The 26768-nt window shown below is 45.9% G+C and overlaps 1 protein-coding gene across 1 annotated transcript in view; it reads right to left on the bottom strand.

The window, feature by feature from the left end:
• Positions 1-26768, bottom strand: part of CDS1 (CDP-diacylglycerol synthase 1) — a 68688-nt gene that overhangs the window by 8656 nt on the left and 33264 nt on the right. Inside the window, exons 5-8 of the mRNA XM_066574357.1 lie at positions 17779-17918; positions 13072-13130; positions 9628-9710; positions 551-638 (exon numbers count right to left, since the gene is read on the bottom strand). Of these exons, the coding sequence (XP_066430454.1) occupies positions 551-638; positions 9628-9710; positions 13072-13130; positions 17779-17918 (370 nt within the window). The remainder of the gene's footprint in view (positions 1-550; positions 639-9627; positions 9711-13071; positions 13131-17778; positions 17919-26768) is intronic.

The raw sequence follows: 26768 nt of genomic DNA, 5'->3' as shown, positions 1-26768 counted from the left end.
ATCAAGGCGTAAGAAGTTAGAAATAGTGAAATCATGAATGACTGATACAATATAACTTGTATGCGACTACATAAAGACATGTTAGCTATACAGATGAATATATGGGAGACCACTAAAGGGAAATTATGGGATGAATTAGCCTTGGGAGAACATCTATCAGCAAACCGACTGATCCCTTCCACCCCAAGTACAGCCAGTGCCCATAATAATGAGGAACGGAGACTGGAAGCAATGGTCAGGGCCGTGTATCCAGAAAAAACTAATGCAAAACCAATGAAACTTGACAATAGAAGTCAATTTCCCAAAGAAGTGCAATTCACACTCCAAGGTTTGCCCACAGAAGCTGCACATCACTAATTGGTCCTATTAAGGTTGGCTCATCACACACATGTCCATGCCATTACTTCCCATATAACCGGCATGCTCCGGGGAATATTCTGCACCTCAATGAATGTTGTAACGGCTTGGAGAGGAACCCTAATGGGTTCATCATAGCGGAGCAACAGATGAAGATGGATTGAACGCAGTTCAAGAGAAATTATACTATTACCTTTATTAATGGGGTCCTACCAAAGAAGAACCCAAAGAGATAAGCCATAATATCATTGCAGATTACAATGGAAACTGGAACTAGAAACCTACAACAAGAAGTAAATGCAACAGGTCAGTTCTAGATTATACAGGCAATTGAGATGTAAAAACGGAAATATCACAATATTGATTAAATATGAGCATCATCAATAGGAGTAAATGGGTCATATGAACAGGAAATTCACATTTTGCTAAGGCCTTATTCACACCAGCGTTTTTACGTCGGCGGAAAATCGCAAAGCATTGGCATCCAATGTATTACTTCAGATAACCAAGCGTTGCGCCGGAAAAAATATCACATGCGCGACCGATATACGCTGTTGGCTCCCATAGACTCCTATGGGAGCTGGAAAAATAGGGAAGGGGAGGCAGTTTAGCAGCGTCCAACACTGGGGAAAGCTTACACGTGCCTCTACTTAAGCATTAGAAGGCATTCCGAGGATTTACGTGTATTTTTATGAATACATCACACTAATAATGGCCGTGTGAATGGACGAAAAAAACACTAATTAAGCTCAGGATTTGATTCAGTCTTTTCTTCAGTCACGCGATCTTACGGCGTCTGCGGGCGACCGTAAAAACGCATAGGCTCGTGTGAATGAAGCCTCAGGCTCAGTCTTTATACCAAAGGACCATGCAAATAAATTACCACTAAATAATGAGTCCCTTTTACCCAAAATGATTTTAAAAAAAAAAATTAAAAAAAAATTGTTCAAACGAATGAAAATGAATGATAATCAACGATCCTTCAGTGTAAATGCAGCCAACAATAAATCATTCGCTGTTCGTCAGTTACAATCCCGATCGTTCAGTCACTCTCATTCACTTAGGCCGGTCTTACACGATCGGATTTTCATTGTGAAATCCGCGGACAATCCATATTATTCTGCATCCACTGAAAGACTAGAACATTTGAATATCCACTCAGATGAGCGGACAGCGATAGCGATTTCCACAAGCAGATACAAAAATCGCAGCATGCTCTATTTGTCTGTGGAACCCGCATGGACAGCTTCTATTGAAGTCAATGGTAGCCGTCCAACCCGTAATTAACATTGTGGATAGGCCGCGGGTATCTATGTCATCGCCTAGCGACAAAACGGGAAAAGCGGATATTTAAAAATCTGTACTGCGCATGACCGACGGCGAGCGTCTGCAGTCAGAGACAGATTCCGCTACGGGCTCCCACATGCGGAAACTGGATTACCTGTGTGAGACGGGCCTAATACAGTAAATATGAATGACTGAATGATTTCTCGTTTGAACGAGCCAATGATGTAGCTTCTGTATAAAGAGGCTGCACAAGAGCGAACTCTGACATCGGTTGCTTGTTCAAACGATGAATCAGCAGGTATAAACAGACCTTTAGTCTTTCATATGGAAAAAAAAAGATCATTTTGCCCCATTTAAAAATCTATTTGCCCTAGAACGGACTGAGAAATATGACATAGTGGGAATACCTGAGACATGGCTGGATGATCACTATGGCTATGCAGAAAATCTGAAGGGTTACAGTTTATTCAGAAACGATCATACAAATAGGAAAGAGAAGGGGTTGTTCCTACTGAATTTAACGGAAACAGTGCCCACATTACCAACCCCAGCAATGTGTACAGAGTTATCCACTTCCTGCTCCTGCCCGAGCGAACAGCTGATCGCAGGGGTTCCGAGCAGCGAACCCCTGATGATCAACTAGCGATGACTTCTGGAGGCAACCCCTTTAAACTGTGCAATAAAGACTAAAAAGAAAGAGCTTAGACTACTAAATCAAGAAGGTAGCGACGAAGGGTTTAAGGATTAGAAAGAAAAAATGAACTGTGTCAAAGACAAATAATGGCAGCAAAGATTTAAACAGAGCGAGGCACTGGCAATATAAGGTTACACTAACCCAAAATATTCTTCAACTATATACATAAGAAGAAACTTAAAACTGAGAGATAATGTGTGTGTAATGGTGGAGGGGGCGAGGAAAAGGCCAATCTATTAAAAGCCTTCTTCTCAACTGTATTTACACAGGAAAATCCAATGACAGATGACACGATTAGGGATTATGGACTGTATATTCTCCATTAAATGTCACCTGCTTAACCCAGCAAGCAGTGCAGCGCCAGCTTAGAAGTACTGAAATAGAGACACCCTGAACTTCTGATATACAGTGATTAAGTACGGTGGTTGACAGATCCTTATTTCTGATATTTAGCCCCCTACAGTTTAGGACGAGCTGTGTTTGTTCTGCAAAAAAATGACAATATAGTTTTGGACAAACAGCTTGTCCTACTTTAAACGGCTGTAGCTCTGGTTCTATCAGGGCTGATAACCACAATGCTTGGCTTTAAAATGACACCAAAAGCACATTATTAGTCCTTACAGAAGCGGAGCTACAGCTGTTTGAACGGAGGCTGGGAATACTGAATTTACAGCTGTCAGCTTTCAGTCAGTGTGTGCAGAGCAGAGGAAGGGGAGCTGCATCAAAGATCTGTGATTCCCCCGTCTATCTTCCTGTTACAGAGAAAAAGTGACATGCATTTTTGTTCATGTTAAAGACACTCGTCGTCGCCCTCATTCATTCCCGACTCGACTACTGCAACTCGCTGCACATTGGCCTTCCCCGCACCAGACTCTCCCCTGCCCAATCCATACTTAGACTAATCTTCCTATCCAGCTACTTCTCAGATGCCTCTGCGCCATGTCAGTCGCTGCACTGGCTGCCCATTTGCTACTGAATTAAATTTAAACTCCTCACCCTCACTCACAAAGCCCTACATGGTGTTGCCCCACCGTACATCCCCTCCCTCCTGTCCATACACCTTCCATCCCATGCACTCCGATCTGCTAACACACAAACTAAACACCCCTCTAATACGAACCTCTCATGCTCGCCTCCAGGACTTCTCTAGAGCAGCACCGATTCTCTGGAACGCTCTACCCCAAAATATCCAGATAATTCCAGAAGCACAGAACTTCAGACGCGCCTTAAAGACGCACCTCTTCAAAGTAGTATACCAAATCTCCTAATTTAGTCCTGCAGCCCCACAATATGCCCCTTCCCCTTCCTATGGCTTTCCACTTTTGCCTATCATGTACACTTCCTGCCCCGTACCTCCTGTACTACCCCCACCCCGTTGGTGTCCCAAAAACTGTATATCACATGTTATAGTTGCATTTCTGCGTTTCCCCCTTGCTCCACTTCCTCCCTCTGTACCTTCTGTATCCCCTGTACCCCCCAGCCCCTTTGTTTCCAAATAATTGAATACTTATTTGGAAACTTGTAATTTCTGTAATCTTCGTATGGTTTGTATTCCCCATGTGCCTTGAAAGCGCTGCGGAATAAGTTGGTGCTACACAAATAAAGATTATTATTACTACATTGTACTGGCCCAGTGGTAAAAATATAATGTGACAGTATGTGACGCACCATGTGGCTGGGATCTAGAAGAAAACTATAGGCACCTGAATATGTATGTCAGCTAGTAACTTCACCAATATAGGCTTGGCTTTTACTATGAAAAGACATAATCACTCATTAAAAAAGTGCCAAGCCTACTGAACGCCAACACACCAACCCCTTCATCAGGCCCAATGGCAACGCTGTTACCCAAACCTATTGTGGATGGAGAGTCTCTCCTGGGAAGTACGGAAATCCTTATAGAAGCTGTAAGAGTATACAGAAGGGAATCGGCCACCAATCTCAGAGGGCAACATATGGAAGGGACAGGCTGTCTGGAAAGGTTTCTTAACCCCTTAAGGACACGGCCTATTATGGCCATAAGGAGGCGACTATTTGAAGGGAAGAGGGGGGGGGGGGGGGGATTTTCATTGTCACTTTTCAAAAGCCATAACTTTTTTTATTTTTCCATCAACACGGCTTCTTTTTTGCGTGGCAAACTGTCGTTTTTTTAAGGCTACCATTTTTAGGTTTATATAATGTATTGGAAAACTTAGATTTTTTTTTTGTGGGCAGGGAGAGAAAACGCATCACTTGTGGCAGTTTTTTTTATTAATCATGCAGCATAAATCACGCTCCATTTCTTCTACGATTAGGACGATACCAAAAATGAGAATTTTTTTTCAAGTTTTTTCTACTTTTGCACAGTAAAACCCCTTTTTTTTGGGTAAATACTTTTTCTACATCATTGCATTCAAAGTGTCATAACTTTATTTGAATTTTTCTGTGAGGGATTGTTTTTTGCGAGAAGAGCTGTAGCTGTTATTGGTATCACGTTGGGGTACATATGGCTTTTTTGATTACTTTTCTTTGAGGGGCAAAATTACCAGAAGTGTTTTGGGGTTTTTTGGTAGTTTTATTTATTTTTACATTTTTTATGTTGCACCATAAGGGCTCCTACCCACGAACAGATTTCCGCCGCATAATACGCGGCGAAAATCCGTCGCGTTGCCCGCAGCTATTAGGTTCTATCGAACCTAATAGCTCTATGCTCACGGTGCGGAATTCCGCACCGTGAAATCACCCGACCTCGCCCGCGGCATGCTCTATTTGTACGCGCCGACGGCTTCCATTGCAGTCAATGGAAGCCGTCCGTCACGCTATCTTCCGCTGTAGCACAGCGGAATATAGCGTGAAACCGCTTCCCCGCCCACCACCAGTCGCGTCATATGACGCGGCCGGCGTGTCATGTGACGCTGTGGGCGTGTCATGTGACACGGTCGGCGTGTCACATGACGCTGCGGCACGTCACGCGCTCTATTGCGCAAGCGCGCCGAAGCGTCATGCGGGACGGAAGACGCTGGATCCGCAGGTAAGTATTGGGGTCTCTGGGAGGCGCCGTGACGGGCTCCGCGTCGGCGCATGACCGACAGCGAGCGTCTGCGGTAATCTGTAATACACAAAGAGAAGGTACGCGGGGGTCGCCGTTCAGGGTCACAGCCGGATTCCACTATGGGAGCCCGCACGGTTCGTGGGCAGCCGGTCTTTGCTTGAACATCAGTTGATCGTTGCCCCTTTTACGCAGCCCAAGACGGCCTTTAGGAAGAGCTTTACAAACACATCAGATGCCTCACCGTAATCAGCGGGCCTCATGGAGGGCTACATAGAGGTGGCGACAAATTCCCCTTGAAGTACTGTTTGCATGAAAATGGAAACTTTAAAAGGGGCTTTTCTATATTTGCGGGCTGCGCCCCACCGATTGTCATAAGTACGGTCATTCATTTTTGGGAATCTCTGATCACCGGCACCGCCGGCGCTCGACTATGAGAATTTTGCTGGATCAAGAATGGATCTCTTCTTGGTCCTCAAAAGTAAAACAAACACAAACTCTGAACTTTCTAAGCGTCACTTCGCCCTACATTACAGAACTGCTGTAAAGGCAGAATGTAGCAGAAATCTCCTATTCTTGGCAAGAAGCAGATTTAGTGCTGCATGTGTTGTTTCACCATACTGCAAATAGCTGCCACAAAGAAGAAGTTGTCCTCAGCAGCGTCCTCGTTCCCTACATAGACACCGCTCATAGCGGCGGTGGGTGACATTCTGGTTCTATGTACTGTAAGACACGAATACTATTCAACCACTGAAGAGTAATTAACCCCTTCAAGACCAAGCCGGTTTATACCGTAATGACCAGGTCATACTTAGAGCATGGGAGGAGAGGATGGGGCTAGGAGGATCCACCCTGTACCCCCGCCCCTTCTCTATTTGCTATGGGGAATCTGTGTGAGAAGCCAAATTCCCATAGCATGGAGAGAGAGAGATAGAGCGGGGCTATGAGGGATTAACCCATAGCAGGGATAAAAAGAGATCAGGGCTATGGGTTAATCCACCATAGCAGGAAGGAAGAGAGCGAGCGAGGGCGATTCACTGCCCAAAATCTCCCTTGCAATCCTTCTGAAAACCCCTGGATGCGAGGAGTTTTCACATAGAAGCAGCCTCGCATCCCTGTGGGGGTTCTCTTCATGCCCGCCACAGCTGTCACAGCTGCAGGAGGGGAACGCACTGTCCTCCCACTGTTTTCAATAGGGCTGGCGCTTATGCCGCCGACCCCATTGTAAACCCCTCAATGCGACAGCTTTGTATCCCTGCGGGGCTGAAGGAATCCCATGGCGCAGCTGTCACAGCCGTGGCAGGGGATCGCGATCTTCTCTTGGAGCAATTGGGCTTTTTAAAAGCAACACACTGCTCCAGTGAATGGACGATTTTCACGCGCATGAAGCACGAGTCTTCTGCATGCGTAAAATATTGCCCGTTCACACGATTTTTAGCACAGTATAGACTGTGATTTTTTTTCGCACACCTTTACTGCGCTAAAACCACGCTCGTGTGAACGAGCCCAAAAAGAGAGAATACCTCTGTGAACGCATTACACATCCAAGTAATCCTGACATCGTTTTCTCGTCACATATTATACTTTGATGAGTAGACTGATACCATGTGAGTATATTTATTAAAAACCCCAACATATTTTAAAATTTTGTTCTTTTTTAAACTTCTGTATGGCAAATATGTACATATGTATGACATTAATTTTTTATCAGATATATATTTCCCCGAGTAAACTTTATTTTGGAAGCACATTTGAAATATTTTTCACATTTCTGAGCCATTCAGGAGAATTGCTACATTAACATTAGTTTTTAAAACTTTGACGTACCGTATTTTTCGCTTTATGAGACGCACTGATCTATAGGACGCACCCCCGTTTTGGAGCGGGAACATAGGGGGAAAAAATTTGAACTCACCCAGGGACAGCACAGGGATAGTGCCGGGTGACGGAGCAGAGGGAGCAGCAGAGGCGCGTCTATGAAGCAGGAGGAAGGAAGGAAGCCGTTTGGTGGAGGCGGGGAGCAGCAGTAGTACCCGCCGGTGCTCACGACCAATTACAGGTATGTATGGGCGGCAGTGGGGAGGAGACTGGTCGCACATTTGTTCGTGCAATCGCGAGTTTAACACGCAATCGCGCGAACTAAATTGCGTTTGTGCATTAAATTCGCGAACGCGCTAAAATAGATTGATGTAATAACTAGAAATGAGCGAACGTACTCGTTTCGAGTAATTACTCGATCGAGCACCGCGATTTTCGAGTACTTCCGTACTCAGGTGAAAAGATTCAGGGGGCGCCGGGGAGAGGCGTGGCAGAGTGGGGTGTAGTAGCGGGGAACAGGGGGAAGCCCTCTCTCTCTCCCTCTCCCCCCCCCCCCCCACTCCCCGCTGCAACCCCCCACTCACCCACGGCGCCCCCCGAATCTTTTCGCCCGAGTACGGAAGTACTCGAAAATCGCGGCGCTCGGGCGAAAAAGGGGCGTGGCCGAGTAAGCTCGCTCATCTCTAGTAATAACCAATTTATGTAATAAAGTAATGTAAGGGTCTGAGAACACGTAGCGGAATTGGTGCGGATTTTCCGCGGCTGAAAATCTGTGTCAAATTCCGCATTACACCACTGGTGCGGATTTTGAGGTTCATCAGCAACAGACTCCACCCCCACATTTGAAACGCCAAACTCAGCTGTGGATCTGTGTCAAAATCCGCAAAAATAAGTCAGGATTTCAGTGCGGATTTGCATTAGATTCCACAGTGCAAAATATGCTGCAGATTTTGCTGTGAATCTGAACCAAAATCTGCTGCTTGTGAACAAACCCTTCAAAAAAAATGTAATTTTCCAGACAAATTGTTAAAAATGAAGCCTATAATATACAATCACCTCTACTAATTAAATTCCTTGATGGAAGTTTCTGCAAAAATGTTGTACAAGCTCCTTGAGTCTGTTGGTAATATATACTAGTTAAATAGTAGACGTGATTGTAACAGAGAAGTTTTTACAGCGCTGAAATACCCGGAGAGTTTGTTGCTACAGCAAACTTTTCTGGTCAGCGCTCCAAGTGGCTGTAACTGTGATCGTGTCATCAGAACCTGAACCGCTTTAGTCTCTAGGACAGTGGTGGCGAACCTATGGCACACGTGCCAGAGGCGGCACTCAGAGCCTTCCCAGCTGGCACTCGCCGCTGTCGGCCGCTCACCACGTTAGTAAGTACCGGCAGGGGTGCCGCAGCTCTCCTGCTGGTATTCACTCAGCAGCGCTGATCCCGGCGCACACTGTGATGTCAGTGTGCAGCCGGGATCCTCCTTCCCCCTCCTCTGACGTCTCCTACTTGGTTCCGCGAGAGCAGGGGGAGGGGAGAAGGTGTCTGGAAGCCTGTCACAGTGTGCTCCTGGCATCAGTGGCAGCAACAGCGCCAAGCAGAGGAGGTGTGTGTGTGTGGGGGTATTTGGGTCTCAGAGGGGGGTGAGGGGGCTATTACTACAGGGGCCACTGTGGGATGTCGCTATTACTACTGGGGGACACTGTGGGATGTCATTATTACTACTGGCTACTGTGGGATGTCACTATTACTACTGGGGACCACTGTTGGGTGTCACTATTACCGCTGGGGCCCCTGTGGGATGTCACTTTTGCTACTGGGGCCACTGTGGGATGTCACGATTACTACTGGGGCCATGGTGCGGTGTCACTATTACCACTGGGGCCGCTGTGCGGGGTCACTATAACCACTAAAGCCGCTCTGGGGGTCACTATTACTGCTGGGGCTGCTCTGGGGGGGGGGGTCAATATCACTGCTGGGATATGTTTACACGAGGTGAAAATGCCGCAGAATGTCCTCAGTGGAAATTTCCGTGGCAAATTCCACAGCATTTCTGCATCCAAAAGAAGTCAAAATCTGAACCCGGTCTATTTTGAAACAGCATTGTCCTTTTAAGAACGACCGGGGTAAAATCATACATCGTGATAAGCCCCGCCCCCTGACGTGTTGGCACTTTACAATAAATAAGTGGGTTTTGAGTTGCAGTTTAGGCACTCGATCTCTAAAAGGTTCGCCATCACTGCTCTAGGACATACACTGACTTTGCTACTGCGCAGAGCCCAGACAGTAGCAATGTAAATTTACAGTCGGCGGTTGTGAAGGGGTTAAAGCATCTATCTACAAAACGGCGTTTCAACTGCAGACGCCTCTCCCTGCTGGTTACATTGGGTCTCAGTATCTCTCAATGAAGATGTTACATATGCGACTTGCACAGAGGTCAGACCTTACCAGATAATCCCTTCAAAAAGATTTTGAATGATAAGATGAGACTGCGTGACCGTGATCAGCAAGGTGACATGAGTCCATCCAAACTGTGAAGAGGGGAGACAACATGACATCGGTCAATAGGAGAAGCTATGCTGGGAGAAAGGAGGTTTTTATACATACAGATTAACAAACACGTTGACCTGACAACTTACAGGCAAGAAGACAAATACAGAGGAGACAGGCACAAAAAAGTTGTAAAACAAAGTTGTAGAAAGGTGCCTTGGTTATGTGGTGGACGCCGCTGCACAACTCACTACAGGAAACTGTTCTGATAACTGATGGGATACACAAATCTGTGGTGATTCCAAAGTACAATTCTTCACGTGTTACAGAAGTTGCTGTGGAATCACCTCTGAGCACTGAAGATATGACATTTGTGGCATGATTACCCTGCACCGGGTTCAAGAATGCCCAGCGTGCTGAATTTTCCGGTACATGTGGATAGGGGTATTAAAACCTCATCAAAAGATACTCTGCTACCAGAAAGTCACTGCAAAGCTGCGATGTTTGAACTCGCTCTAAATAAGGGAGATGGAACAATACCTCCACAGTGCCACCTTCCAATAGGTGGCACTGTGGAGGTATAATTCCATCTCCCTTATTTGCATATTACCCAGAGGAGCATCTAGGTGCTCTCCCTAAGGAAAAAAGATAGCGTTTCTAACTTGCTCTAAGGGACCTTGTAGACGAGCCGATTTATCGTTTGAAGGAGCGAGTGACGTCATCGCTAGCTCGCTCTCGTTCAGCCTGTTCACACCGGCAGAGTCATGGTTGGTTCATTCTAACTAGCAGCATTCAGTCATTCACATTGGCTGTATAAGTGACTGAACGAGCGCTGCTTAACCCGAACGATTGGTCAACGAGCCAATGATGGCTTTTATGACTCTAGAAAATGAACAAAACAGTGAATGTTCAGCGCTCCCTTTTTGAACAATAATCGTTTGGTCTAAAAGCAGCTTCGCTATAGTGAGAAGTATCTATGCGCTCATCACATGACCCCGCCAGGCTTTCATTCCCTGGACTTAAACAATGAACATTCCTAATGAATGAGGAATCGACACAAAAAGTACTGTGGATTGAAAAACTGTATAACTTTCACCATACCGGTCATGAACTATATTTACAGGAAGTGTAATACCCCTTTAAGAAAACTCAACAGGTGAAATAAAATCATTAACACATAAGAGCGGTTAAGGTGGAGGAGACTGATAGATGAAGAAGAAGAAGATGGGAGGCAAAAGAGACTTATCCAACAGGTGAAAGGCGAATCTTTATATTAAAAAAAGGGTTTTCTGGGACTGTAAACTAAAATATGGATACCCGCTAACTTCAGCAGCACCCGGTCTGCCACTCAGAACCTGGAAGATGACGGCGGACGGTCACGTGTTGTTCATGGTGTATGCGACCGCTCAGCCAATCACAAACTTCAATGGGGATTCCACGACGTCTGTGAAGCCTGTAATTGGCTGAGCGGTCACGTACATAATGAATGGCACATGACCGCCCACTGACTTCTTCTGGGTTCTAAGTGGTGGGCACCATGGATACAGTGCTGTACCGGGGGTGGGGTAATCGCTGGAGTAGGCACGTTTTTTTTCTCTCCTTATTTTACCCTATTTTAAAGCTCATAATTTTTTATTTATTTATTTATTTATTTTTTTATAGTTCTGGAAAACTCTTTTAATATTGGCTAATGGGACAAATTGGGAACAGAAGTGACACACACAATCAGACGCACACAGTGCATGCAGCAGTCAGTCTCATGTCCACGGGGAAAATCAGGCCCGCCGTGGATTCTTCATGGAGAATTCGTAGCGGGTCCCTCCTGCCCCGCGGACATGAGGCTTAAAAATCAGAATAAACTCACCTGTCCGGATGCTGCGGATCTTCCCTCTGTCGCGGCCGGATCCTCGGCCCGGCGGATGTGCTCGGCATGCCGGCAGCGTGCGGTGCGCATGCGCCGGACACATCCGCCGGGCTGAAGAAAGAAGATCCGGCCACGAAGAAGGGAAGAACCGCATCGTCCGGAGCAGGTGAGTTTAATTCTGGTACGGGTCTCCTGGGGATCCGGACGGCTTCCATAGGCTTCAATAGAAGCCTGCGGGAGCCGTCCCCTCAGGAGACCCGCACGAAAATGGAGCATGTCCGGATTTTTTCCCGCATGCGGATCCGCGCCTGACAGGAAAAATGACATCCACAGGTATTTAACTACCTGCGGGTGTCCAATGCATCCCTATGGGGTGCGGATCCACGTGCAGGAGAAACACTGCGGATTTTAAATAATCTTTTCCCCGTGGAGATGAGGCCTTAATTTTATTTACTTATTTTAAGTAGGATTGTGTTTTTTTGGCACACTATCCCTTAAAAAAAACTGAATTGCAAAGTGATAAAAAAAAGCTCAGATAATATAAATAAAAAGTACTGCTCACCCTGTCAAAAAATATTAAATTAAACTCTCATACAGCCCAAAAACAAGCAAAAAACAAAGCGTTATGCGTCTCAGAATATGGCGCCAAACACATTCTGACCTCCAGAATACCATAATAATGACCCCTTACAAAAATGGCACAAAATCCCTTTTTCTTCTTCTTTTTCCAATTCACTTAAACATTTTTTTTTTTTTTTTTTTAAGTTTTTCATACATGACATGGTACGGTAAAAAATACAGCTCATCCTGCAAAAAAAAAAAAAAGCTAATTCCGCAGAAAACGGAAAGATGGGCACATTTAGACACAACGATTATCGCTCATAAGACGGCTTTTGAGGGAATTTGGAGCAATAATCGTTGTGTCTAAATGGGCCTTTAGTCTTGTAGAGACGCTACTTTATAGTTGGTGAAAAGGGCAAGAAAAAAAAAATTAGTGACCTCTGAAATCTCCAGCGGCCACAACCCAACAAACCAGCCGACGTATCCTGCAACAATAGGTAAAAAAAACAAACAAAAAAAAAACCGCTCAAGCGTGCAAAAGTGAGCGCTAATCGTTTGGCGTAAACACGAGCCGACGATCAACGGAAATACTTTGTTTTGACTCCTCGATAAAATGGACGAATAAAAAAAAAACCATCGTTGGCCCATTCGCTCAGAAACCCCCCCGTTCAGTCGTTCTCAGTCACTTACACAGCGAATGTGAAAGACTGAACAACTCTCTTTGAGCGAGCCAACGATGCGTTTGCCTGGCGAACGCGCTAGGGATGATGTTGTTAGAGCGCCAATCGGCTCGTCTAAAAGGACCCTTAGCTGCAGTAAGTTTTGGACATAAGAGGTGAGCTTGGAACGCTTGGTTGGATGTGTAAGCTCTCCACTGCGCCAATCTTCCCAGCTCTCCCCGCTGTAAGTGTATACGTGCCGACATGTTATTGCTAAAGACAATCAATCCGCTGTTGCAGAGAGGAGTAAATACGAACCATGTAGAACTGGAGGCGGTAGTGCTTCTTCACGAGGCTCAACACGAACATGCAGAAACCTGCGGGACACAAGAAGAGAAAACTTCAGAGGGCTTACAGTCTTTGTGCCGCAGCGAGAGCAAACACCTAAGAGATGGCGTGTTTAGAGAGTAAACTGACAGGTGGAGGAGATGCCAGAATGCCGCTGCCACAGGCACTAACCTTCCCTAATACAGGATAGTGTTTACAGAGATCAACCGTTCAGATAATTACAGCAGTGCACACCTTTTTTCGTGCGAGGGCCCATTATGATGGGGGGGGGGCAGCGCTAATAGTGCAGTCATATTATATTCTATAATAGCACTGCTGTCCAGGACATCCATTTATGTTCTCAACTTCAAAACTTTTAGTAAGTAATGCAAAGAAAATGTGAAGATACCCATACTGACTGCAAATATATAGGGAACAGCAAGTTCCTACATGGTGCGGATAACGGATCCATACTCCATGGGAGTCTGCAGATAACATTGTAAACTGCCGACAGCCGAGAGGAGAACAATGCAGCTGTGCGCACAGCTGGGCGTGTGATTAATCCCACACTGGGCTCTGCAAACCGCTCATGGAGGCCTTTTTACAAGCAAATGAAGATGATACAAAGTGTTAATGGGCATTAATGGTCATTAACACTTTATGCAAATAGATCACAAAATCTTTCAATCTTTCAGTCATTTGAAAGATTATCTTTGCATGTAAATGGGCCTAAAGGCCGGCTTTCACACAGGCCATATTTGTGCTCAACACACAGAGAATAGAACACATTGATTTCAATGGGTTTTTTGCATTTCCGTATTTTGGGTGCGCATTTTGGGCCGACAAAAAAAAAAAAAATTATAGAGAAATATATATTCTATATATAAAATGCTCTATTTTTCTGTGTATTTGCGCACCAAACATCCTCATAGAAGTCAACGGGGGGGGGGGGGGGGGGGGGGGGGTATAAATGCACAAGGAGATGCATAGAAAACAGCCTAATTGCGCAGGACAAAGAACACATCAGGAACTCATTAAGAGCGATTACCCAGGCAGTGCCCGCAAGGATATACCGGCGCCTCTGCGGAAGCCGCTACGCAGTGGCCGGTACCGGTAATTGCTAGTGCAGCTTTCATTGAAATCAAGAATAGCCGCGTTGCGATTGCAGGCTGCCCTGTAGTTTACAAGAGCGCCGGTCACTACACGGGGGTCAGAGCAGTGCTTCTGCTCCGACCCAGATGTATCCTAGCGGGCACTGACGGAATAACCTTTATAGGAGAAGCCATTTCAATGGGTGCACTGTGCTTGCCACGTGCTTCTCTGGGAGCCCGTTCTATGATCCACTATCAGAAGACTGCCCTCGCTCATCACAACCAAATGCTATATGCTCAGCACCGCCACCTTGGTATCTTTACCCCCGCTACATCATTTCTCCCCCTTCCTCGGACCACTCATCTCCACCTACTGTAGCATCTCCCACTACTCGACCTCCACCACAGAACCTTATGTCCCCCCCCTACAGATCCACCTTACAATCCCCCCAAACCCCCAAAGCACATCTTTCCCCCCTCACCTTCAGCAGTACTTTTCGCCTACAGCCCCCTTCTCACCCACATTGCCAGCCAACGGCTCATTAAGTAATGAGTGGATGTCTCAGCGGTCACAACCCGCCCCCCAATCATGAAATTATGCCTAGATCAGTGCTAACTTTATATCTTGGTACAACCCATTTAAGCATCCAATCTAGATATAAAACTACCGGTAGTTTAATATTATTATTTTTTTAATAAACCACTTTGCAGGCTTTCATCTTCTGCATCTTGATCTCCGCTATTGTATGTTGCGCTGTACTGCACTCTCTACAAATCTCATATTGAATGTGGAAATCTATTTCGTCAGGGGCTGTGTAGTGTGGTCTGTTCAGTTCTGTCCTGAGACGGAGCCACTCGGCTGTAGGGATTCCCCTTTCCTGCTCCTCGAACGAAGCAGCAAAGAGGAACCCCAGGCGCAGGTGTGAACCCCCCCTAAACTTTCTAAATAGTCTGCATTAAAAATGTATACCATTTTGTTGATGTAGAGTCTGTGCAACTCATGTATATAGTTGGTTATGCTGCTGCTTGTGATAAAGATCCAACAGCACACTGCTCCGGCAGGGGTCAGCACTCTCAACCCCTGTCTTCCCACGTTAGCCCAGTGCTAGAGATCTAAGCAGGAAAGGGGGTTGTACACCGCAAATCAGAGTGTACATATGAAGGAAAATATCCATGTCTCAGGGAGCACAGGTCACACAGGCTGTAATGTATCAGCACATAAGTGAAAAGGAAAGCATACATGGTAGCCCGGAGGGGAATGGAGCGAATCACACAGGCTCTGCATTAGGAGAGAAAGGGGAACCCAAGGCAGAATCTGCAGGGTGAGGGAGGGGGGAACATACACACTCCTCAGTATCCGTGTCTGTCAACACAACGAAGAAGACGCCCTCATGGCCTACAGAAGACGACATTAGCCCAGGAGTGAAGCGGTGACGATACATGAGGGTTAGTGATGGCAGCAGCGTTCTGCATGCATAGAACTCTTATCCAGCATTACTAGGAGGGACATAAGGGGGAAAAAAAACAAAAAAAAAACAGGTCTCTGCTGCAGACTAATGGCTCTGTCTAAATAATATCGCCAGGTCTGTGTGTTTGAGCTAAAAGAAACATAGAACCCCCCGACATGTTTCGGTAACGTAATGGCGTCCTCAGGGGTTACTAGATTTTAATGAGGGTATTTAACCGGGGCATTTCTTGCCCATTGGACAATTTTGGTGTTAATTACTATATGGCATCTGTCACAGGCATCCTTGTCTTAGTGTATACATTAAACAGAGGCCAAAAACATGATCAGAGCCTAAGCTTGCTTTCCTACTAAGAGTCAGAAAAGAATTACAGGGACAGTCAAAAGTTTGGACACACCTTTTCATTCCATTTTTTAATACATTTTCTACATTGTATATTCATATTAAAAACTATGAAGGAACACACGTGATTTTCCGCTCGCGGAGAATAAATCGCACCATGCCGCTTGTGCAAAAGCCGCTGGATAGGTAAGCTGGGGTCACCAGGTCGAACTCCGCTGCAGGAATCCCGCATGCGGGGTCCATCCCACCCGTGTGCCAGAGGCCTCAAGTAGTAAACAAAAAAAAAAGTGTTAAACCGAAATAGGTTTTATATTTTAGATTCTTCAAAGTAGCCCCCTTTTTGCTTTGATGACGAAGGGAATTCTCTCAATGAGGGCATCAGCTGGCATTGTTTTGTATTGACAGGCATGCCTTGTCAAGAGTTTGTTTGTGGAATTTCTAGCCTTTTTAGGGACCCTTCACACAGAATGAAATAGGCGGCATGATGCACAGCAAGCTGCGGTGGATTACCACCAAAATCTGCAGGCTGCCTGTGAATTTTGGTGCAGAATTGAAAATAGGTTAAAAACCTCCCTGCAATCTTGCATCCAAGTCCGCAGTTAGACCTATGGATTTTGGTGTGTAATTCCGCAGCAGTGGATTTGGCAATGTCCTCCGGCGTCATTCCACCCCACGTGAAAGGTGTGGAATATTTATGCTAGATGTACCTAAAGACACAGAAAATGTAGACTTTAAAAAGGGACTTTGTAGCACGGAAAGTTTCAAGAACTTTGAAGAGGTCTTTAAGTGCAATCATGAAAACCATCAAGTGCTATGATGAAACGGTCTGTCATGAGGACCGCGCCAGGAAAGATAGACCAAGAGTTACTTCAACTGCAGCGTATAAGTTCATTACAGTTAGCAGCCTCAAAAACCCTCAAACTAACAGCACCTCAGATTAAGCCCATAGAAATGCTCAACATCAACTGTTCAGAGGAGACTGCAAGAATGAGGCCTTTATGGTTAAAATGTTGCAAAGAAGCCACTAGTGGGGAGCGTCCGCGGGCAGGGGGGAGCCGTCCGCGGGCAGGGGGGAGCCGTCCGCGGGCAGGGGGGAGCCGTCCGCGGGCAGGGGGGAGCGTCAACAAGAAAACTGCTCGAGCCAAGATGTACAAGAAATGGACATTAGATTAGTAGAAATCTGTATTCTGGTCTGATGAGTCAAAATTTGAGATTTTTGGCTCCAACTACCATGCCATTGTGAGACGCAGAAAAGGTAAGTAGATGGTTTCTACATGTGTAGTTCAGACTGTGAAGCATTGAGGTGATGGTATGATGGTCCAGCCTATGTAAGGCGATTTGAACAGGAAGAAGAGTGATGGAATGCAGCAATCACCCAGCCTAAACCCAATTGAGACAAAGTGAAGGATAGGCAGCCAACAAGTGCTCAGCACCTTTAAAAAAAAACTCCTCCAAGACCGGACTCCTTCAAACCATTCCAGTAGACCATCTCATGAAGCGATTTGAATGTGCAAAGCTGTCAAAGCAAAAGGGGGCTACTATGAAGAATCTAAAATTAAAAAAAAAAACAAAAACAAAAAAAACATTCAGCCTTAAAACTTTAATTTACTACTTCATTCCATATGTGTTCCTTCATAGTTTGTGTATTCCATATGAATCTACAACGTAGAGAATAAAGGAAAATGAAACATGGAATGAAAAGTCGTGTCCAAACTTTTGACTCGCCCTGTATCTACACACTGAAGTGAAAACGAATGACTGCATACAAAGTGGTATGGTGTCATACTCTGGTAACTCACCTATGACATAAAGTGCAAATGATATAAAGCGATGATAGCGGATCAGGAATTGGAGAGATTCTTCCCTTTGTACAAACGTAGCAAAATAGTCTGCCAGAGTCTCCCCGTAGAAGAAATAGTTAACACACAGAAGGAAGTACCTGAAATAAAGGATATTCAGATTTTAGATGTTTAATGGAAGTTGTCACGTCTCCGGATTCTGCGGTGGAAATAATGGTGTGATTATTACACAAGAGATTGGTTAAAGGGGTTGTCCCGCGCCGAAACGGGTTTTTTTTTCAATAGCCCCCCCGTTCGGCGCGAGACAAACCCGATGCAGGGGTTTAAAAAAAAAACCCGCATAGTACTTACCCGAATCGCCGCGCTCCGGTGACTTCTTACTTACCTTGCGAAGATGGCCGCCGGGATCTTCCCCCACGATGCACCGCAGATCTTCTCCCATGGTGCACCGTGGGCTCTGTGCGGTCCATTGCCGATTCCAGCCTCCTGATTGGCTGGAATCGGCACACGTGATGGGGCGGAGCTACGAGGAGCAGCTCTCCAGCACAAGCGGCCCCATTCAGAAGGGAGAAGACCGGACTGCGCAAGCGCGTCTAATCGGGAGATTAGACGCTGAAATTAGACGGCACCATGGCGACGGGGACGCCAGCAACGGAGCAGGTAAGTGAATAACTTCTGTATGGCTCATAATTAATGCACAATGTACATTACAAAGTGCATTAATATGGCCATACAGAAGTGTATACCCCCACTTGCTTTCGCGGGACAACCCCTTTAAGGTACCTTTACATGGGGTGATCACCACCCAAACTCCATAGTACATTCCGCGCACACGCGGCTGCCGAGACGGCACTGAGCGACAAATCACTCATTTGTCGGAGTTGCTTGGTTTTAAGTAGAACTAAAAACAAAGTTACTGTCGGGTCAAGTAAACAGGAGGCGCTCAATGTTTGACGACTCCTGTTTCCTGTGTATGGAGGTTGGCTGGCCAGAACAACCTCTGTCTCCATTCCCTTAAAGGACTATCACTCCTGTGTAAAACACATGAGCGACATGGTAGCCTGTGAGACGGCAGTTGGGCGCATAAGCATCCCGTGTAGAGAAGTACCTTCAACGGGATACAAAACTCAAAGTCGGTCTTATCTTGCAGTGCAGTTGAATACAATCTATTCTTCACCGTTTCCAGCCATGTCAGGTTGGGTACAAGGTCTTCTTCAATGGGATTAATGCCAAAGAGTGTAGAAAACTGTTTCCTCTCATGATCAGTACCTTATCTTCCATATCATACTTACCCATACTGGATGCCAACTGATAGTTTTATTTATTTCACACATTGTTAAAGCTCTCTGTTGAGCTCGCCATTCAGGTGTTAACCCCTTCCAGTCCACTGTCTGACCTCTGAAGACATCATGATTTAAAGGGGTTGTCCCGCGCCGAAACGGGTTTTTTTTTTTTTCAACCCCCCCCCCCCGGTCGGCGCGAGACAACCCTGATGCAGGGACCTAAAGAAAGCTTACCGGAGCGCTTACCTGAATCCCCGCGCTCCGGTGACTTCTATACTTAGCGGTGAAGATGGCCGCCGGGATCCTCTTCCTCCGTGGACCGCAGCTCTTCTGTGCGGTCCATTGCCGATTCCAGCCTCCTGATTGGCTGGCATCGGCACGTGACGGGGCGGAGCTACACGGAGCCGGCATTCTGCACGAGCGGCTCCATTGAAGAGAGCAGAAGACCCGGACTGCGCAAGCGCGGCTAATTTGGCCATCGGAGGGCGAAAATTAGTCGCCTCCATGGGAACGAGGACGCCAGCAACGGAGCAGGTAAGTAAAAAACTTTTTATAACTTCTGTATGGCTCATAATTAATGCACAATGTACATTACAAAGTGCATTAATATGGCCATACAGAAGTGCATAACCCCACTTGCTGCCGCGGGACAACCCCTTTAAGGCTGTACAGCTCCGATGATGGAAGACGTCCATCGGGGTTCTCTTACTGTATATTGCCAGCCTCTCTGCTGCCAGAGCCTATCCAACGTGTCACCTCATGCAGTACTGGCTCTAGCCAGCATATAGGGCTGTTGTATAACAGCTGAAAAAGAGTAAGCGCCCTAGGAAAACCAGGATACAAATTGGATTGGAAAGGGTTAATATTCACAAGGACCCCATAGCGGAACGGTTACTTGAATGAGACAATCATAGACCAAAAGGTGCAAACTGATCTCTGTTTGAACTGGTTTCTATTCCCTTCCGTCTTCTTTGGAGGGCACAATAGCATAGTGGACAGAAAGGACTGGCACTTTCACTATGGCAGGCCCAGGAAAGATTATAAAAATACAAAAACTGCTACGAAAGAAGAAAAAAAAAAAAGTACTTCTTTCCTATTGACTCACATCTGTCTAGTTAAACTGAAATTAAATACATGAGATATTCCACTTAATTCCTTAATGACCTTTGATAGATATACCCATCATGGGTGGTAGGGGAAGGTATGGGTTGAGTTCAGTTGCCAAGAGAGTTCTATAGTCCGTGGCCATCATCTGTTTTTGAAAGGTGCCAGCAGTGGCCGGAGTTGGAGCTAGTTCGTAACTTCCACCGTTTAACCATGTAAATGCCATGGCCAATGCTAACCATGGCATCTAAGCAGTTAGACCAAGGGGGAGGCTACTCTGGCGCTCTGTCAACCAGCCTGCAACACAATCGCCGGATGCAGATAAATTGGCATGGCAGCATGGAACCTTGTGAAGCTTACCAGGCTTACCATAGATTTTAGCGTATTAAACTCTGTCTGTGGTAGGACTTAGTAGGTTGACGGACAGTAAAAGTACTGAAGTATCGCAATATACCATACAGGCAATGAGACAATTGCAATTTAAAATTCCCTGTGGGGTGTATATATATATAAAAAAAAAAAATTAAAAAAACAAGCTTAATTTAAAAAAAATAAACAAAAGTTACAAAAAACATTAAAAGTTCAAAAAAAACCTTTTCTAATTTTTCATATTAAAAAAAAAAAAAAAAAAAAGAAAAACAAAAAAGAAAAAACAAACACCATAATTGGTATTGTTGCATCTATAAAAGTCAGAAATATCGTATTATACGGTGAATGCAATAAAAAAAAAATTACAATGCCAGAATTGCATTTTTTTTTGTCATATCACCACTCAGAAAAAAAAGTTGCATGTAATCCTTAATGCTGCTTGAATCCCCGCCGGCAGCTGATTCCCATGGCCGCTGTCCCTGCAGTCAGTGCAGGATTCAGCATTGAATCCAATGAGAACTGTGCTGCAGTCCCCACACAGGAGGCTGTGCTATAGGTCAGTGCTTCCTGTGCTGACCGCAATGACTGCAGCCAGAGGAACCAGCTGATCGGCAGGGATCTGTCCGGCGGGTAGTATTTTTTTTTTTTTTTTTTTTTAAGTCTCGGAATACTCCTTTAAAAGGTTGTCCCAGAAAAAAAAAAAAGACATTGTTTATAATGGGTGGATTTAATTCTAAACATTTGTGTATACATTTAAAAAAAAGCGTCCCATCTTCAGATATTCCAGGACTTTTGCTTGACCTGTGCAATGTGATATTTTCTAATTGGTGCAATGCATTCAGCTTTTCGGTCCTGCTTCTTCCATAGATCTAGAGCGATAATGATGACTTCCAGCTTCTTGTTGCAGCACAGCGCTGCGAGATTGGCCCTAAATCTACCCTGTTTCCCTGAAAATAAGACATACCCTGAAAATAAGACATAGCATGATTTTCCAGAATTTTTGAGGATGCAAAATGATTTTTCAGGCTTTTTGAGGATGCTTGAAATATAAGCCCTACTCCAAAATTAAGCCCTGTTAACAGTTAATTAAAAACATCAATTTAAATAGTGTCCAGGCAGCTATACCTGTAAAAAAGTTAAACCTTTTTGAACAAAAATTAATATAAGACACTGTCTGATTTTCGGGGAAACACGGTAGTAACTGCTGATAGTCTGTTACAGACTACTGATGCCAAAGGTAAAGTCTGGAGCTGCACCCCAGCAGCAGGACAAGAACAGGATTTCAGGCGGCGTGTTAACATTCTGCCTCAGTCACACTGTGTTCTGGCCTACTTTAATCTTAAGTGAAAGGAGAGAACCTGGAGGAGCGTGCCAAGCCTTCAGAGCGGAAGCAGGGACTTCCAAGGCACAGCCAAGTGTCACTCCCCGCTTGTGAATAGCAAGCGCACCGCAGAAGAGGTTGGAGACAGTCATTGGAATTACAGTAAAAATCACATATAGGAGCAGTAAACTCAAGGATGACATCTAAGGCCGCCTGCAGACGGCCGGGTCGGATCCCGCTGCGAGAATTCACTCCCGGCATCTCCGAAGCTCTGTCATGTGCCGGCTGCCGCCCAGCCAGCGCTTGCGCAGAGCAGAGCCGGCGCGCCAGGAGTGACGTTTCTGTGCGGGCCTCTGCGAGACCCGCACAGAAAGAGAACATTCCGCGATTTGTTTTCCGCGTCGCGGCCGTCTGCATAAGATTGCGTTTTGTAATGCAATCCTATGCAGGCGGGCACGGGTGGAAATTCTGCAGGAAATTCCGCCCGTGTGCAGGGGGCCTTACACTGGGCGGTTCTAGAACGGCATCTGGCCATATTATATTGTTGTGGCCCAGGATGGCGATGAATGAAGCCCAAAGGGGAACGGGGCCGCGCAAGCAGATTCTGGAGGTGGCAGGCTGTGAGCATACCAGTCACCTCATTCCAAGTCAGCCACAGCACCCCCCTGCCCAGTACAAGGTACCAGACCCCCAGGCCAGACTGCGACCTTGACTACAGTAGGTACATGGGAGGGGTTGACCAGTGTGACCAAGTACTCGGGCAGTACAATGCCAAGCGGAAAACAAGGGGGTGGTATAAAAAGAATCGTATAATGCCCATGTGCTATATTGGTGTGCCAGCCAAAAGGGCAGCTTTCCTGAATGCCAGGAGGAGGTCATCAGGGTCCTAGCATATGGGGACCTGGAAGGGGGGAGCCCAGTACTTTTAGGTTCCAAAAACATTTATTGGAAGTGATTTCAAACTGTTGCAACATTCCTGCCGCATAGACCCCATGTAGGGGAGGAAAATTTGGCACAACAACAGGAATTCGTGGCGTAGATAAAATCGACTCAGTTCTGAGACTTGTACTAAGAAACAGTCATAAACTTGTACAAATATAAAACCAACATTGTATAGGGGGAGGTGAGGGGTTAAACAGGACAGCCTCATAGAAGCACTGTGTTAGAATGTTTCGGCAGGTCAGGATGGCGGTATTTTTTTCCTTTTCTTAACTTATCCGATCATTTATCTTTCTCCTTAAAGGGGTTGTCCCGCGAAAGCAAGTGGGGTCATACACTTCTGTATGGCCATATTAATGCACTTTGTAATGTACATTGTGCATTAATTATGAGCCATACAGAAGTTATTCACTTACCTGTTCCGTTGCTAGCGTCCCCGTCGCCATGGTGCCGTCTAATTTTCAGCGTCTAATCGCCCGATTAGACGCGCTTGCGCAGTCCTGTCTTCTTCTTTTCTGAATGGGGCAGCTTGTGCTGGAGAGCGGCTCCTTGTAGCTCCGCCCCATCACGTGCCGATTCCAGCCAATCAGGAGGCTGGAATCGGCAATGGACCGCACAGAAGACCTGCGGTCCACCGAGGGAGAAGATCCCGGCGGCCATCTTCACCAGGTAAGTAAGAAGTCACCGGAGCGCGTGGATTCAGGTAAGCACTATCCCGTTTTCTTTTTTAACCCCTGCATCGGGTTTGTCTCGCGCCGAACGGGGGGCTATTGAAAAAAAAAAAAACTCGTTTCGGCGCGGGACAACCCCTTTAATGATCTGCTTTAGGTTCCAGTGGCCAGTGAAGTAGTTAAGAGTTGGAGGCGGTATTGTAGGTTAGGGATATTGACAAAGTTGATCCACGGTTCCCAAATGGACTCAAATTGTGCCATCTTGTCCTGACGTATGGCAGCCAACCTCTCGTTCACAAGTGTCCTGTTAATTCGGGCAATGAGGGGATTAAAGTGTAGATGCGATTGTCGCCATTTATAAGCAATGTGGGCACGAGCGGTCATAGTTATAAATTGTACTAGTAATTACTAGGAAATTATAGTACCAGTGTTTCTGGTGGCGCAATGCGCACACAGCTCTGCTACATGCACATCACACACACACACAGCTGTGATACATGGGCGTGTGACAGACACCCACAGCTCTGCTACCTGGCATGCGCGGCACAGATACAGCTCTGCTACATGGCATGCGCGTAACAGACACAGCTGTACTACATGACATGAGCATGTTACAAACTGAGCTCTGCTACATGGCATGCGTGTCACAGCACAGACACAGCTCTGATACATGACGTGACAGACCGCTGTGCCACAGTACATGTGCATGTTACAAACTCAGCTTTGCTACATGACATGAGAGTTACAGCACAGACACAGCTCTGCTACATGGCATGCGCCTGACAGACATGACATGTGCATGGTACAAACACAGCTCTGCTACATTATATGCGCGTAACAGACACAGCTGTACTACATGACATGAGCATGTTACAAACCGAGCTCTGCTACATGGCATGCGTCTCACAGCACAGACACAGCTCTGATACATGACGTGACAGACCGCTGTGCCACAGTACATGTGCATGTTACAAACTCAGCTTTGCTACATGGCATGCGTGTCACAGCACAGACACAGCTCTGATACATGACGTGACAGACCGCTGTGCCACAGTACATGTGCATGTTACAAACTCAGCTTTGTTACATGACATGAGAGTTACAGCACAGACACAGATCTGCTACATGATATGTGCGTGACAGACATAGCCACACCCAGGGGCGGGGCATGAGAATCACTCACATAATAACAGACAAGTGGTCGTTAGTAATTTGAGAAGCTTAAAGGGGACATTTCTCGGTTTATTGCCCAATAGCCAGCTATTTTTGCTTAGACTTTCACCACAGTGGCGCCATCTTTCTATAGATAAGGAGGCATTTAAGCCTGATTCCCATTGGGTCATGTAAGGCAATTTATCCTGTTGCTTTTTTATTTAGTGCATAATAGAGATGTGACAACGTGCCTGGGAAAATTGGGCAATATTTGCAGAGCGCCTCTAGTGGATTCATTTCCACTTTAGACTCTGGGGGAACCAGAGAGGACCAGAAGTGGAATACCTGAATTATTCTCCACCACTCTGTTGGTGGAGGTTGGAAATGGTTTCTGAAGGAGGATAGTGAGGTTAGCCTACCATGAAGCAGGAAGTCCTTTAGGGTAGTTATGGACCTGCCACCTGGAAAAGCTTGCGGTATCCAATCTTTGGGGGAATACTGGGTTTGCCAGGAGTGGAGTCAGAGATGATGCACCATTACAGTGAAGAATTTCAGATTTTGATTGGTTAAAGGGGTTGTCCCGCGAAACAAAGTTGGGGTATACACTTCTGTATGGCCATATTAATGCACTTTGTAATGTACATCGTGCATTAATTATGAGCCATACAGAAGTTATTCACTTACCTGTTCCGTTGCTAGCGTCCCCGTCCCCATGGTGCCGTCTAATCTTCAGCGTCTAATCGCCCGATTAGACGCGCTTGCGCAGTCCGGTCTTCTCCCTTCTGAATGGGGCCGCTCGTGCCAGAGAGCTGCTCCTCGTAGCTCCGCCCCGTCACGTGTGCCGATTCCAGCCAATCAGGAGGCTGGAATCGGCAATGGACCGCACAGAAGACCTGCGGTCCACCGAGGGTGAAGATCCCGGCGGCCATCTTCGCAAGGTAAGTAAGAAGTCACCGGATTGCGGGGATTCGGGTAAGTACTATCCGTTTTTTGTTTTTTTTTAAACCCCTGCATCGGGTTTGTCTCGCACCGAACGGTGGGGCTATTGAAAAAAAAAAAAAACGTTTCGGCGCGGGACAACCCCTTTAATTTTAAGGCCTGATGGCCTCTGGAAGTTTCCCAAAACAGACAATAGATTGGGGACAAGGGTTCGGGGTTTTGTCAGAGTCAGGGAGAGATAAATAAATAAGGAGTTAATAAACTTCCTAGATGGCACTTTAAATACTTTGAGGGGTGCAGTTTTTAAAATGGGGTGATTCATAGGGGTTTTCTGATAAATAGGCTCTTCAAATCCGTGTCAGCACTGAATTGGTCCTTGAAATTCAGCTTTTGAAATGTGCTAGTAAAATGTGAAAAATTACTGCTAAACTTATATACTTTGTAAAACCCTAAAAAAATAATACGACACCTAAAAAATGATTGCAAAATACAAGTAGGCCAATATTAAATATTAATGATTTTGTTGTTTCACTGTCTTACAATGAGAAAAACTCAGTTTGAAAATTAGAAATTTTTTTAAAATATTATATTAAATAAAGACAAAATATATTGATGATTGATGAAAATTTACCACTAAAACTACAAAAGGTCTCCAAAAAATCTCAGAATCACATCGATAAGTAAAAGCGTTCAAAATGTATTACCACTAGAGTTGAGCGAACATACTTTGCCGAGCTTGATGCTCATTCGAATATTAGCGTACTCGATGGTGCTCATTACTCGAACGAGCATCAAGCCGTGTTCGACCCCGCCCCAGTTTTTGGCTCCTCCCCACTGTGGCGTGCCTGTTTTGGCCTCTCCCTGCCGCAGCGCGCCATTGGCAAATTTTTTGTCGAGGGGCGAGAGAGAGGGGCAGAGAGAGAGGGGCAGAGAGAGAGGGGCAGAGAGAGAGGGGCAGAGAGAGAGGGGCAGAGAGAGAGGGGCAGAGAGAGAGGGGCAGAGAGAGAGGGGCAGAGAGAGAGGGGCAGAGAGAGAGGGGCAGAGAGAGAGGGGCAGAGAGAGGGGCAGAGAGAGGGGCAGAGAGGGGGGCAGAGAGGGAGAGGGGGGGAGAGAATAATTTTTTTTGAACGATAATGATCATTCAATCTAAAGGTAACTTTAGGCTTGGTCCTTAAGGCAATGTCATTAAGTGGTTAAAAAGTCGTGTTCATG

The sequence above is a fragment of the Eleutherodactylus coqui genome, chromosome 7 (assembly GCF_035609145.1).
Source record: "Eleutherodactylus coqui strain aEleCoq1 chromosome 7, aEleCoq1.hap1, whole genome shotgun sequence".
NCBI lineage: Eukaryota > Metazoa > Chordata > Amphibia > Anura > Eleutherodactylidae > Eleutherodactylus > Eleutherodactylus coqui.
This window is presented reverse-complemented; position numbering and strand designations above follow the sequence as displayed.